Genomic DNA, 15,743 nt, shown 5'->3' with positions numbered 1-15,743 from the left:
TAAGTATTTTTGATTTGTATAAAAACAATGAACAATGACCTAAATTCAATCCCAAAATGTTCACTAAAACATCACTGTTACTTATCTAAGACAGCAGCATTATTCAACTTCTCAGTCTCTCAATATCCAAATATTCTAATAGCCCTAACACACGACTAATGCTTACAGATTCATTCTTCTATAACTGTATTAGGTAGAAAACTGTCATCTGCTTTTCAGTCATTTACACTGTATAAAAAGTGTTTCGGTCACCCCATTAAAAAAAAATCCTTCACTTTAGTCACTGAAATCCATATAACTTCTTTTTCTTTCCACAGTTCCTAATAAAGTGCTCTATTATATTTATGTCAGATAACAGTTCAAACAGAATTATAAAAAGTCTAGACATTATATATTTGAACCAATATTTTCTAGCAGACAATATTATTAACTTACTCAAAGCTCTTAACTTTTGTAAGATAACAGATCTCACGTTGTTTATAGATTTGCTATCAATCAAGCTTCTCTTTTTAAGGTATGAAAGAGACTGGAAGGATTAGAGATACTGGGAATAGTAAATTACAACTCTTATTTGGTGTTTTTAGGTGAAAATCAAATAGTGCTCTGAAGCTATAGGTTGTTAATTCATATAAAGGATGGGATAATTGTTATTTTAAGTTGTCAGCTTATTTCATCATCTTACTTCTGGTACTTTAAGCCAGAAAAATCTAAATTATGTTAACTTTTAGTAAGAGTAAGCCTATAATAAGTAACTGAAACTTCTTCAAAGATACAGGATCAATTTTTCTTTATTAAAAATGTATTTTTTGCTCAGAAACTTGGCCACCAAAATATTTCAGAATAAACACGATATACTCACATTCATATGTGATACAAATACTGCTTACCTCAGTCAAGTGTGGTGTAGGGTTAAATCCACAGAGGTTACACACTTCTTTCTTGCATTCAGTGCAAGTATTGTAGTTAGGAGGATCCTGAGAACCTATGTTGAGTTTAGTTTTGCAGAGAGGACAGGCTGATTCTGGTTTGGGGACTTCCTCCAGTCTGGGGGGAAGAGCAGCCTTTTGAGGCTCGGCTGTTGAAGGTTTGCTGTCCTTAGTGGGCAGAGGCTTCTTTTCCGTTTCTGTTCTTTTTACTGTTGAAACTTGTTCAGCTTTGGGCTCTAATTTTTCAGCTACTAGAGCTTTGGTTTCCTTTTTCACAGGGATAGCCTTTGCAGGTGCAGGTGGTGCTGTGGATTTGGGTGGCCCCTGAGAAGCAGGTGGCTGTGAAGGAGGGAGTTGTTTTGTCGGGGCTGCTGGCCCACCCTGTGAATGAGACCCAGGCTGGCCTGCTGTGGAGATGAGATTCGATGCCTGGCTGAAAATGGATGCTCCAAACCCAAAGAGTTTCCCAGTCACTGTTTCTTGAGGAGTTGTGGGCTGTGATTTAGGGACGTCAGAAATACTTCCCAGATTCAGACTAAAACGTCTCGACTGCTCCTGAGGTTTCGGGGGCTGTGGAGATGGGGGGGCAGTTTGGCCAGCGGAAGGTCGTGGACCTTGGGGTGTTGGTGCCCCTTTTGGCATAGGCTTGGCATCTGGCTTAGGACTCATTCTGGTTTGTGCTTTCTTGGGTTCGTCCTTCTTCTGAATTGAATCAACTTGTTTTTGACCTTTGCTCTCTGAACTAGGCCCAGGATGTGAAATAAGTTTTGAATCTGATGCAGGTCGAGGGATGACTTTAGAATCGAATGGGGTGACTTTTTCTCCTGTGGGTGGAAAACTCTGTGAGGGTTTGGCAGAGTCTGGTTTTACAGCAGGAATTGCTTTCTCTTGATCCTGTGATGGTACTTTGGAGCTTGGAACATCCGGTTTTGCTGCTGTTGACAATGAAGACACAACGTCCGTGGCTGGCTTTTCTGTCTTGGGCTGCTTTGGTTTATCATCAGCCACGGAGACCTTGGCCTGTTCAGATGGGACGGAAGGCTCTTTGGGAGGGGCCGGCTTGGAGGAGGACTCTGCCACGGGAGGCTGCTGGGCTGTGACTGGGAGGGAGCCACGAAGGGTTGGCTGTTTCACTAGTGGTGGGGGCTTTTTAGACTCAGGTGCCTTTGAGACATCCTGTTTGGGTGTAGTATCTTTCTTTGGAGAAATCTGCTGTGACTGTGGGGTTGGCTTGCTCACTGCTGATGTAGGAACAGGGGCGGTCTTCGGTTTGGGCTGGGGTGATGATGGAACTGGAGCCAGGTCACCTCCTAGAGCTCTCTGCATCTGACAGTTTAAACAGAGCCACTCTTTTATCTAGAAATAATATAAATAATATAAAACAATAGTCAGTGAGATAATAACAATGTAGAAACAAAAACATTTTTTAAACTGCATGGTACCATTTGAAACTATGTCTCTTACTATGCAAAACATAAAATATACATCAAATAATTTTACTTAATTTCTATTAAAATATTAAAATGTTAGGTACATTACAATATAACTAATGAACCTCTGAGCCTTAAGCTCTGAAAACAAAATAAAAATCAGCACAGAATTGTATTTTTCTTCTAATGTTAGTTTTGTTATTCTTTGCCTTTGTAAAACAAAATACTCAGTTTGATTACTCCTAGAAATAGAAAACCATGTATGATAAAAGAAAATTAATTATAACATATTAGATTCCAGAATCAGTTATGTTAGATATTTTCTCTATTGATGGCTCATAAGCAATTTTTAGTTATATAACCCAGAGTATGCTTCTCAAATTATTAACACATTACTACCTTCTTAAATTAGCAAGAGCATCACTTCCCCCTCCAAGGTGATATAATCAAATATGAGAAAACAAAAAACTTGTATTAGCCACTGTAGGTTAGAAAGAGAACATTCTCTGTTAAGAAAATAAATGAAAAATAATGGCACACCCTCAAATTATCATAGACAGCATCATCTAACAGAGAAAACATTGCTTCCATTTCCTTTTCATTACTGGAAAGAGCAATATAAGTATGCAATATACTTATATGACTGGTGAGATATATATGTGAGATACACATCATATATGCATCATGTATAGGCGTAAATGCATCTGTTCTTTTCATATCACCTTCATTGTTAAAAGGAGATGTTGAATTTGGTACTACCATATTTTAGAAGATATTTTAAAAGTACCTATGTTCAAAATTTACCTTTTCTTATTCCAAAATAATGTATGCTCATTATACAAAACTTTAAATATTACGAAAGTAATTTTGAAGGGCAAATTCATGATCTAATCTTTAACTCCCAAAGTAACCAATGTTACCAGTTTAGCACTGAAGTTCTTTGTTCAGAAATCTACACAGTGAAAAACTAAATATATGGAGCATAAGTACGAGAAAAGTTTCCTACAGTACAAAATTGTAGAGTATTAGGCTGGCAAACAACATACTCTCTATTTGAAACAATTCCCTTTTGAAAAGAAACCAAACTAGTCATTTCTAAACTTTTAAAAACTTTTTTCACTTGACATTTTATGCTGTTAAACTTTAATGAAAAAAAACTCTACTGTACCTTTTTCTTAATCATTAAAATGGCTTAAAAAAAAAAAAAAGACACTGAAATTATTTAAACTCAGGTACCAGTATAACAGGGCTTATTTTGCAATCTCATGGAAAGCAAACTTTTGTTTTTAGAAGGTTGAAGGAACATTTTAAACTCTAACTGGCAAGTTATATTTCTGTTTAAAAATGTGAATCAAAAAGCAAAATGAAAACATTTGTTACATATGGGTGGGAGGTACTTGGGTGTTCATTACATTTGTTTTCAACATGAGTATTGAGTACTTATGTATTTGCTATATTGTCTTTACCTTTCTGTATGTTTGAGGCATTTCACTAATAAATAACTCTTTAAACATAAAGATATTTGAATCCCAAAACATAATCAAGCAACTGTTACCTATGTAAGTAACATGACTAAAGGTGAGCTTGAATGTAAGGAAATTCACTCCACTTTGTCCCCTTCTTGATGGAAGGAAATTTCTCCATAAACGTGCCCCTACACATTCAGCCATCTCCCTCCCCTACTGCCAATGTCAATTCTGCTACTCTACTATTTATTTTTTCTCATTTGTTTTCTTCCACAGTCTTAAATGATACCATGTGACCTGATAATCATGCAGCCAGACAAGATGAAAGAAAATATAATTAAAAGCATAATTCTTTACTTATATTTTATCAATGATTTTTTTCTATAAATTATTATATGAGAGCTATACCCAGATTAACCACTTTAAACTACAAACTTCTAGGGCTAGTGTCTGTCATTGTATTAATTGCTCTTATTCTTTCTAACAAATGGCAGAGCCAAAGAAGACGCAAAATGTATTCATCTGTTTCTTTCTTTATTCAAATATTTATTGAGCAACTTCTACTTAGCACATACCACTGAACAAAAGAGACAAAAATCTCTGTCCTCATGGAGACTATATTATAGAAGAATCAGGTAAGAAACAGGTTAAAGCATAATATAATTTCAAGATAATCACAGATATATAATAAGTATCTGATGGTGATACTGTGATGAGTCCATTTATCCTTTCTTCCTGCAAGTTCTCCCTCAAACAAGCCCCCCCCCCCCGCCAATTTCTTTGGATTCATTTGGTCTTATCAGCAAAATTTTAAGTCTCTTTGCCATGGGAACATTGGAGCGTCATGCATAGCTGGCCAGTAGGCTTTTACTCCATCTTTGGACCACTGCAAAATTAGAACACTACCACAGCATATCTAATGTATGATTTCCTTCAATAGTGGGTCACACATACTATACTGTCCTCAATCCAAAATCAAATGTTTCCTTGTAGTTAATAAATGTATGTGACTATGTCTCTCAATAAGCAGACAAGGGAGAGTTAGGAAAAGAGGGGTGGATAACACAGGTCACTGCTTCTTCATAGGGATACAATTCTACTTTTCTCTTAATACACCCTTTTTTTGAACATCTTTTGTCCTTCTCATGACCCCATTTTCTTCACTTTGATAAGCAACATATAAAAGACATCTGATCCCTCAATGTTCCTCCTCACTGTGAGAATACAGGTTAAAATCATTGTCTGTAGCTTTCACAATATGAAAAGCATTTTATCCTCTTAGGATTTTTCAGAAAGAGCCTCTTTTTTATTTAATTCTGGCCAAATCTGTTGAAAACAGAAATGAGTTTTATCTCAGAACTTAATCTACTACTGAACACAGCAGCATTTCCAAGTCCCTGATTGAGCTGAAAACAAAAAATCTTTCCTATACATTAATAAAATGAAAAACTCCACAGCCTGCCCTGACATTAATATCATGAACCACCATCTACTTTTTCACAATGCACTGAGGGAGAGTTAAGGAGTAGTAATAGCACCTTTGCCCTCTCACTCATCCGAGTTAAAAATCCCATTATATCTTTACTGCATTTTCAGTTATTTCCAAAGTGTGTCTGCATTGCTTGTGAAAGGTAATTCCCCATTCATTCGTTCACATTTCCAAAGCCACTGTCCCTCATTTGGCCCTTGTCATTTCTCAAATACTTCATACCTCCACCAAATATAACCTGTTTAAAACAAACCACCACAGAAGGGGTTGACTCTACTTCTCTTCAAACCTCAACGCCTCTCCAATAACTGTGAAATAAAGTTAATTTTTGCAAGAAATTCAAAATATATAATTTTGCTCCTGTTCTCATGTTAGCACTTACATAATTCTGCTACCTCCAGGGCTGTATTTCCCAAAAGACTGTAAGCAACAAATGATAAAGACTTCCTGGTATAGTCTGACATAATTCTGCTACCTCCAGGGCTGTATTTCCCAAAAGACTGTAAGCAACAAATGATAAAGACTTCCTGGTACGGTCTGACCCTTTAATAATTATAGATGTTCACGAATATTTTTTGAGCTGGTTTCAATCACATAAATTAATTTAAAATGTTTATGCTCTTCAAGCTACAACATTTCTGTGTGTACTCTGTTAATCGCCACTGTTTACCTTGCCTAAATGGCAGGCCTCTACCTTCATTTTCTGGTTGCAAGCCATTCTCCCTATACCATACTTTTGCTCATGGATCATACATCCTCATTTTGATTCGAACTGAAGTAACACCCCATACTTACCCCACCTGCTAACCATACATATTTTCACTGCTTGGAGACAATTACTGTCTTGTTTAACTTCTAAAATTAAATGTTTATCTCCAACTATGAACAGAGATGAACCTGAATTTACTACCATCATTGCCTCAGACACCTGCTGCCCGTTCCATTTGGTATCCACATCTATAACACAGCTGGTTCTCCTAGTTCTGCATGATTGGGTCTTCATTTCACTATAGCTATGAATGTGGATCTTAGAAGACTTTAGTCCTTATCCCTTATTACCTATGCCAAAGAAGTCAGACAATAGCCAAGGCCAAGCCTAATTCAGAAGAAGCCTTTCACCAATATTTCATAAACAACTTCCCAGGTGCCCTGACACGAGTAGCACCCGTTCCTCTCATCATCCACATCCATTTGATAAGCAATGGGAGAAATTCAAGAAACAATACCAGGGGAGCCTACAACTGTATCAGTATTTCCAAAGCCACGGTTCCTGATCTGGCCCTCGATGAGTACTTTTATCCTTTCTTCCTGCAATTCCCCCCTCAACTCCCCCCCTCCCCACTTCTTCGGACGCTTTTGGTCTTATCGGTAAAATTTTAAGTCTCTGTGCAATGTTAACACTGGAGCTTACCTTCAACATACAAGCAGTAAAATGAAAGAATCTGTGTTAGATAAATATGTCATGCCTTAACTATTCATAAATTCTAGATTTTATATAACAAATAAGGAAAAATAGTCATCTTTTCCTTCCCCCACCTATAGTCTTACTTACAGCAAATGAATAAATGGAATTCATGATCTGGAGACACAAGTGTTTAATGAGCTACTCTAATCCAATTAGCTCTATAGAAAGAAGCAAAAAAAGGCATAGAATCGTTCATTCAGTCTTCTGACAATATGCTATACAAATGGGGGTAAGAGAGTAGTCAGCCAGGATTTCTGCTCATTCTGAGGTCATTGTGTATTCTAACGTGGACCTGCTTATAATTACTAACACAGCTCCCTGTTTAATCCAACTCCCCCGGCTCCCTTTTATGTTATGTATCAGAGCCGAGTCATGTGAAATATAGTAATACAACTTCACTGGCTAAGGCTTTTGCTGGATAATCATAAATGTCTTACTAAATGTTTCAAAGGGTACCACTTGAAAGTTTAATTGTAAATTCCACACGGAGTTTCAATTATTGGTGCCACTATCAAAAAAGTACTGAAAAATTAGATTCTGATTTTTAAGAGTATGTCTTTAATGATAATTCAAGATAATTAACTCAATACATCTAACAAATAAGATGAGTTGGCAAACACTGGGGTTCCAGAATTAAAGTATATTCCTGCTTGGAACTGTTCTTAATCTATTCGCTTCAAAAGATAATGGAAGCTTCTCAAAACAAAAGTGTCCAGAAGGCATTATGACTAACATCCACCCTTCAATGTGCTCCAAATTGGACATTTTAAACGCCAAATCTACATAAGATTTATAATGGAATCTCTGCTCAACAACACAGCATAGTAGGAGGCATAATGGACCATCTAAAGAACAAACACAATATTAGGAATTTATATTTGCTGGTGTTCATACCATTCACGTTAGCTACTGAATACATTTTCTTCAATCACACAATCACCCTGCCCTTGTACTAAAATCTGCTGGGTTCTTACTTCTGGATGCATCACAACTCAACTTTTCTGCAAACCACGGTATCTAAATGTACCATTTACTCCATCAAGGCAGTGTTCTCACTCTCTCTTACCTGAGTCACGATTCGAAATCCAATTTGTACTCCTCTTCCATTTACCAAATGCTTCCTAGGCTTTACACGATGGCCCCTCTCCTTTACCACTTAACTATTCCATTCTCCATTAAGATCTGCCCCTTCTCAACTATTCCTACTATCGTTTGAAGCACAGCATTTAGACTCAAATAGATACTGCTTTATATTTTTTTTCCAATTATTTCCTCTCTTTTCCTATCCTCACATGGACTCTTAAAAAGAGCAACCACTTCTTATGATTACTCTTACCTCTGTATTAGATACCAAGTAAATTTTAGATATTTATTGATGAATTATTCTAAACTTGTTTCCTACTTCTCATCAAATGATCTCTAAGTTATCTATGTATTATTTTTATTCATATTATTTTGAATGCCATAGAGAATATAATTAAATAATATGTATCGGATAATAACATATAATATTATCAAGAGAAACCCAAGGTAAAGTTTGGTAACAGATTATGCGTTCTGCTATTCAAGGAATGCCCAAACCACATGACCTCCTCCACAAAGGCAGCTACTAGCTGACAGCAGTTTGGCTGCAGATGGCTCACTGCAGTTGACATCTTTATGCATATTAACGCACAATTTATTTTGGATAAAAACTAGACACTAGCATTCCTCAGAACTGTGATGACATGCTCAGCGACTTGATGAAACTGTTTTATTTATGACAATCCATCCAGAATTTGAATGGATACCTTCTGAAACTGTGTGGATTACAATTTCTGCTGCATAATTCAGAAACCATTAACAAACTTTGTGAAATGTAACCTAAATCTGCACTTTTTTCTTCATAAAGCATAGTAATGTTCACCAAAGGCTAGAAATAACATTTGTTAAATCTTCACAAAATAGGGTCAAATGATAAAAGCATATCTGAGTGTCAGTGCAGCCCAACCGAAAAAAACTGCCACTTTAATCAATTTACAAAATAATTACAGTACAAAGACTTGAAAATATTATTTGTATTTTACTACAGCAACACAGAAGACCCCAAATCAGTAAACTGAACTTACACATATATTAACACTTCTGACTGCCTCTCACATGGTGAATTCAAACTTTTATATCTCAAGTGATTAACACACCTTGAGCTATCACACAATTTTGTAGCCTGCGATCCAATAGTTTCAATTAGGCAATGTTTGTGCAATTATTTAAACAACTTATTGATTGTCCTATTATTTCACTTAAAAGTGAAAAAAATTACATTAGTGAAAAGACTCAAAGGGCTCATAAACTTTGTGAACTCATTATATATGCTGAAATTTAAATATCTTTAATTTGATCAGATAGTAACTGGAATTAAGATAATCATTTGTATGTTAACTTGGAAAGGAAAGAAGTGCTTTCAAAAATACATATATGAGGGACTTCCCTGGCGGTCCATTGGTTAAGACTCTGCTCCCACTGCACGGACCTTGTGTAAAAATACAGTTTCATAAGGGATTTTAGCCTCTTTCAGCTTTCTGTGAATGGGAGCCCCCTATAACTTATTCAAATCTTAAATAGTTTTATGTATGTGCATTTTCAAGAATGTATTTAAGGAAAATCTGACTTTAAAATTAATCAGCTTTACATTATTTTCACCTTTTTTTCACAAATCCTAGCCACATTTTTCATTACCATTGATTTCCTTCTGACCATTTTTTTAAATCCTTCCTCTTTCAAGTTAAAAAACACACAGATCTACATATTAAAATTTTTCCCAACAAATACAATTATAGTTACATGTTCACATGATGAAGCCTGCCATTGACTTCTTTGAATTCTTTTACCTAAGTAGAAATCTGATCCGAAGGTTTGATGAATTCTACTGGTTTGATTTTCCTGAATAAATGATAGAAATGTCATATTTGTTTTACCAACTGATTTAAAAATCTTTATTTCTGATTAGATAGAAGAAAATAATAGAAAGGTAGTTTATTGTTTTATATTCAGGTAAGAATGTATCTCATCCAGGGCTTCCCTGGTGGCGCAGTGGTTGAGAGTCCGCCTGCCGATGCAGGGGACACGGGTTCGTGCCCCGGTCCGGGAAGATCCCACATGCCACGCAGCGGCTAGGCCCGTGAGCCATGGCCACTGAGCCTGTGCGTCTGGAGCCTGTGCGTCCGGAGCCTGTGCTCCGCAAGGGGAGAGGCCACAACAGTGAGAGGCCCGCATACCGCAAAAAAAAAAAAAAAAAAAAAAAAAAGAATGTATCTCATCCATATGGTGTTTATTATTTTCTATTTTACAAACAAGACTCCATCTGCATTTGCTAAATTATTGACTCTCCCTCTAAACTCTGAGTTCTATTCTTAACAGTGAGCAAAGTTATCAACTTCATTATGTCTATTTTCAAAATCTAACAGAGTGGCTGGCTCATAGTAGGAGCTCATGGCTTTCTGAAGAACAAAAAAGAGCTCAGCAATATAAATAAGGCTTTGGTTTGAGCAAGAGTGAGTAGAAAGGTATAAAGTCAGTGCTCTTACACCTCAATGTTTTACACTAAATTTCAAAAATAAACTCCTGCCAAGAAGGTTAATTTCTTTTTTTTTAATTGAAGTATAGTTGATTTACAATGTTGTTAGTTTCAGGTGTTCAGCAAACTGACTGAGATATACTGATATAGATACATATTAGATATATATGTATACACACATATATATATTCTTTTTCAGATTCTTTTCCATTATAGGTTATTACAAGATATTAAATACAGTACCCTGTGCTATACAGTAGATCCTTGTTGTTTATCTATTTTATATATAGTAGTGTGCACCTGTTAACCCCAAATTCTCAATTTATCCCTCTCCCCACCTTTCCCTTTCGGTAATCATAAACATGTTCTCTATGTCTGTGAGTCTCAAGAAGGTTGATTTCTTATAACTTTAAGAATATGTAAAATTCTCTCTCTCTCTCTCTCACACACACACACACACACACTTTCTGTAATCTAGAAATGACTGGTTTAAAATCAATGTGCTCTTCTATTTAAAAATGTTGCTAAATTTAGATCTAGCTTCTTGTATGAGATTCATTGCTAAGTAATTCTGTGACCTTGCAAATTCTTACCCTCGGTTTCCCAGTGACAAACGGAGTTAACAATGATGGCAACATCCCTACTTATTAGAATTTTTATACAGATTAATAATAAATACAAATATTTATTCCTGCCAATTTCAAAGCACTTCCACTTATACTGCCAAATGTAATTTTTTTTTAATGGTTTAGATTTTTTTTTTAACATCTTTATTGGAGTATAACTGCTTTACAATGGTATGTTAGTTTCAGCTTCACAACAAAATGAATCAGTTATATATATACATATATTCCCATATCTCTTCCCGCTTGCGTCTCCCTCCTTCCCACCCTCCCTATCCCACCCCTCCAGGCGGTCACAAAGCACCGAGCTGATCTCCCTGTGCTATGCGGCTGCTTCCCACTAGCTATCTACCTTACGTTTGGTAGTGTATATATGTCCATGCCTCTTTATCGCTTTGTCACCGTTTACCCTTCCCCCTCCCCATAGCCTCAAGTCCATTCTCTAGTAAGTCTGTGTCTTTATTCCTGTTTCACCCCTAGGTTTTTCATGACATTTTTTTTTCTTAAATTCCATATATATGTGTTAGCATACGGTATTTGTCTCTCTCTTTCTGACTTACTTCACTCTGTATGACAGACTCTAGGTCTATCCACCTCATTACAAATAGCTCAATTTCGTCTCTTTTTATGGCTGAGTAATATTCCATTGTATATATGTGCCACATCTTCTTTATCCATTCATCTGATGATGGACACTAGTATATGACAAGTCTCACAAATAAGAAAAATAAATACTCAGAAAAGTTAAAATGACCTGACCGAATTACAGTAAGAGTAAAGTAAGAAGACAGGCAAGAAACATTGTCTATAGTGAAGTTACTGCTTCTTTATCAAAGGTAACTAGAACTACTGCTGATTGAATTCAGAGGAATATCAGCGAGAGTATTTATGTGTAAAGGGCAGAGCTAGGACTACAACCCAGGTCTTTATATGCCTTACTGATGCTTTCGATATTGGCATTACTTTAAGGAAGATATATAAACTTCTAATAGATTATTTACATCTTTGTCTTCAATGTAGTACTTTTGAAATGTTTGTAAGTAAGAGCCCAGTTTCACCTAAGCTAATTAAGATATGGAACAGCGGAGAGTGTTAGGTATGTGTGATTTCTCCAGGGATGTGAACAATGAGCAAGTTAACCCATCCCTGTATTAAGTTTACTGATCCAATAATGATTCTGTTAGTTGTGGGTATCTGCTTTCACAGCAGAACATCTGTTCTTACTAAGCTATACAGATCATCATACTAGCTGCAATAATATGTAGCAACACTTAGTAGACATTACAAAAAGCTGGGCATGCAGAAAGACACCTGAAACATCTAGTTATTTAAAAGCTGAAAGTGGAAAAAAGCTTTGGTTCTAATGATTAAACTTATGGGTAGAGCATGAGGAATACATATTTATTTTATAGGTGCAACATCCAAGTAATGAGGAAAATGCTGCAAACTAGACCTCATGGAAAATGAAAGCTAAACGAACATGGCGTTCGTGAACACATTTAAGTAGCAAGGATTTTTAAATGATTATTTCTAGTCCTCTAAGTTCATGAGAAAATTATTTTAAATAAATTTTGTTATACTCAGGGTATTTTTGTTTCAAATACTATGAAGGATACCTAAGGATTATTAGAGAATAACAAAACAAAACAAACCCAGAATATTCTTTGTCTTCTAAAAACTTTATGTTTAGAATCAAGGGACTTTATTTCTCTTTACTGGGTTCATTTAAAATTGTGCCAGTTAAAGTATACATGCCTGTGACAAGCAAAGAACAAATGAAAAAACGGACCAAATCTGGCATTACAGGCATAAGGCATTTCAAATCATTACTGTTATCTAGAACCAAAAATTCCTGACATTTCACCAAGTAGAATGCCAAAGCTAAAGATGTGAAAATCGAGACTCTAATTTACCCATTCCTTCGTATCATATAAATTGTTTAATCAGTCATGTGATGAATGAGAATTTTTTAAATTACTCAAGTGTTAATTATAAGATGAATTTCCAAATACCGTATGCTAACACATATATATGGAATCTAAAAAAAAAAAAAAAAAAAAATGGTTCTGATGAACCTAGGGGCAGAACAGGAATAATGACGCAGATGTAGAGAATGGACTTGAGGACACGGGGTGGGGGGGGAACGGTAAGCTGGGACGAAGTGCGAGAGTGGCATGGACACACATACACTACCAAATGTAAAACAGATAGCTAGTGGGGAGCAGCTGCATAGCACGGAGATCGGCTCAGTGCTTTGTGACCACCTCGACAGGTGGGATAGGGAGGGTGGGAGGGAGACGCAAGAGGGAAGAGATATGGGGAAGAGATATACATATGTATATGTATGGCTGATTCATTTTGTTATACAGCAGAAACTAACACACCATTGTAAAGCAATTATACTCCAATAAAGATGTTTAAAAAATAATAATAATAATAAAGCAAAGGAAAATTTTTAAAAAAACAAAAACAAGCAAAAAAAAAAAAAAAAAAACGAATTTCCAAGGTTAAAAAAATAGCACAAAGGGCTTCCCTGGTGGCACTGTGGTTGACAGTCCGCCTGCCGATGCAGGGGACACAGGTTCGTGCCCCTGTCCGGGAAGATCCCACGTGCCGCGGAGCAGCTGGGCCCATGAGCCATGGCGACTGAGCCTGCGCATCCGGAGCCTGTGCTCCGCAGCGGGAGAGGCCACAACAGTGAGAGGCCCGTGTACCGCAAAAAAAAAAAAAAAAAAAAAAAGAAAGCACGAAAAGGTTTGACATTAAAAGTAAAAGCCTCTCTCTCAGGCACCAAGCTTGCATCTTCAGAATCAATCAGTGTTAACTTTTGCTGTGACTTTTTCTAGTGGCTGCCATTATAACATCAAATAATAAGTTTTGATTTATAAATTTAAGATGCTATGTATTTTCTCCTTCTATAAAAGCAACATTTTTTCAAAAAACAACCTTATATTATCATGTTTTAGGGTTGTCTTAAGCAATATCCAAGAAATTATATTTGATGTATTAATTAAATATTTTAACACACAGTTAAAGGATGTATAACTTTTTCAGTTTGATTTGTGTACCATCTAATATCATTTCACATTCCACTACTATTATGCAATCACATTTTAGAAAAAAATGACTCTTTAGTCTTTTTAGTTTTCTTCATTTCTGGGGCATAATCAGCTACTCCATCCCACTCTTTTCATTTTCCATTTTAATAGAGGAACTCCTACAGTGATTGTGATATATACATACATACACCTACATACACATTTATACATATATACATACACTTATACAGTGCCAATGATTTTTATGGACCCTTAAGTGTGAAAAAAAATTCTTAAGCTGCCCTCACACTCCCTCTTGATATCTTGCCTGGATAGAGGATTCATCTAATCACCATCTCTACAAATTTAAAGAAATTGGCTGTCTTCTGTGTTGACACCTGCCTGATTTCTCATCTTTTTGTAGATGCTAATTTTTTTCTCTGTGGAAGTCTTCCAACTTTTCTCCTTACCCTTGGAAATCAGATTATTTCACCAGGATGTATCTATCAGATGTTTTACTAATCTTGCTTGATCCATTGGTGGATCAAAATCTGAAGACTTACATTTTCTTTCTTCTAGAGCCTGACTCCATAGCCTTCATTCATTTTTTTCTGGAACTCCTATTAGAGCTCTTAGATATAATTTCCATGATTTTTAATATTTCTCTTAAAGCCTCAGAACTCCCAGAGTCCCAAGGGAGCCCCAGAATTTCAGATGACCACACCCCCAAAATGTCTACAACTCCATGGACAAGAGTTTAGAAAGAGCTCCTTATGCTGGAGTAAAATGCTCATTCCCCAGCCTCCACATCACCACAGGAAGGAGTAAAGAGAGGCATCTCAGAATTGTGCACATTCCTGGGTACATTCCCACTCTTTCCTTTCTTAACCCCCCTCGAGCTCCCAGCCTCAGAACTATACAAATTAGACCTTTAGTCACCACTAAAAATTCCAGATTCCTGAGTCATCCCTCAACTCCCAGACTCCAATCCCCCAATTAGAGGGAGTGAGAGGACCCTACCACCACATCACCAACCCTCCCTTGGTCTGTGCTATAACCTTCTACTTCATTTTTCTCCATAACACTTATTACCATCTGTCACACTATACGTTTTATTTATTTGCCACTCTTACTAGAATACATGTCGCACAAGGGAAGAATTTTTGGCTACTTTATTCACTTTTACAACTAGCACAGTCCAGAAAAGTGCCTGAAACATAGTAGGTGCTCAGTTAAATAGCTGGATAATTTGCACTACAAGCTGGGAAAATTCTGGGTCTTGCTTTTCCAGAACATCAACCAGGCCTATTTTTACCCTCAATCAGCCCACTGAAATTTGAGTGTACTAATTATTGATGAAATACCCTCTCTTAAGTATTTCTCAGGAATAATAAGAATTTTATAAGTTCTTTATATTTCCTGAATGGACTCCTTCCTGTGAGGTCAGGTGTTTTGTTTTGTCTTTCACTAGTTTATCCATGTCCTTCCTGTGATATTATTGCTAAAATGTCAAGTGACTCTCTTCAAACCATTCATTTACAGTGAATGTCTCCATTATTTAGAATGGGTAATCAACAGAGGTTTTTCTGTATTTCTTGACAGTTCTGCTTCCCCATTAGTCCTCTTCTTTGAATAAGAGGAAGTAGGATGGCAGAGGGTCAGTGTCCAAAGTAAGGACAGCTTTACTAGGAGGGTAATAGATTTAGTAAATTTGACTCCTTAAGTGTTTTGTTTGTTTCCTCCTTTAAAT

At 36.3% G+C, this 15,743-nt stretch overlaps 1 protein-coding gene across 1 annotated transcript in view; it reads right to left on the bottom strand.

Moving 5' to 3' along the window:
• Positions 1–791: 791 nt before the first annotated feature.
• Positions 792–15,743, bottom strand: part of LOC117203302 (protein piccolo-like) — a 28,382-nt gene continuing 13,430 nt past the window's right edge. Inside the window, exon 3 of the mRNA XM_033437553.2 lies at positions 792–2,282. Within this exon, the coding sequence (XP_033293444.2) occupies positions 792–2,282 (1,491 nt within the window). The remainder of the gene's footprint in view (positions 2,283–15,743) is intronic.

This window comes from Orcinus orca, chromosome 9 (genome assembly GCF_937001465.1).
Source record: "Orcinus orca chromosome 9, mOrcOrc1.1, whole genome shotgun sequence".
In the NCBI taxonomy this organism is placed as follows: domain Eukaryota; kingdom Metazoa; phylum Chordata; class Mammalia; order Artiodactyla; family Delphinidae; genus Orcinus; species Orcinus orca.
This window is presented reverse-complemented; position numbering and strand designations above follow the sequence as displayed.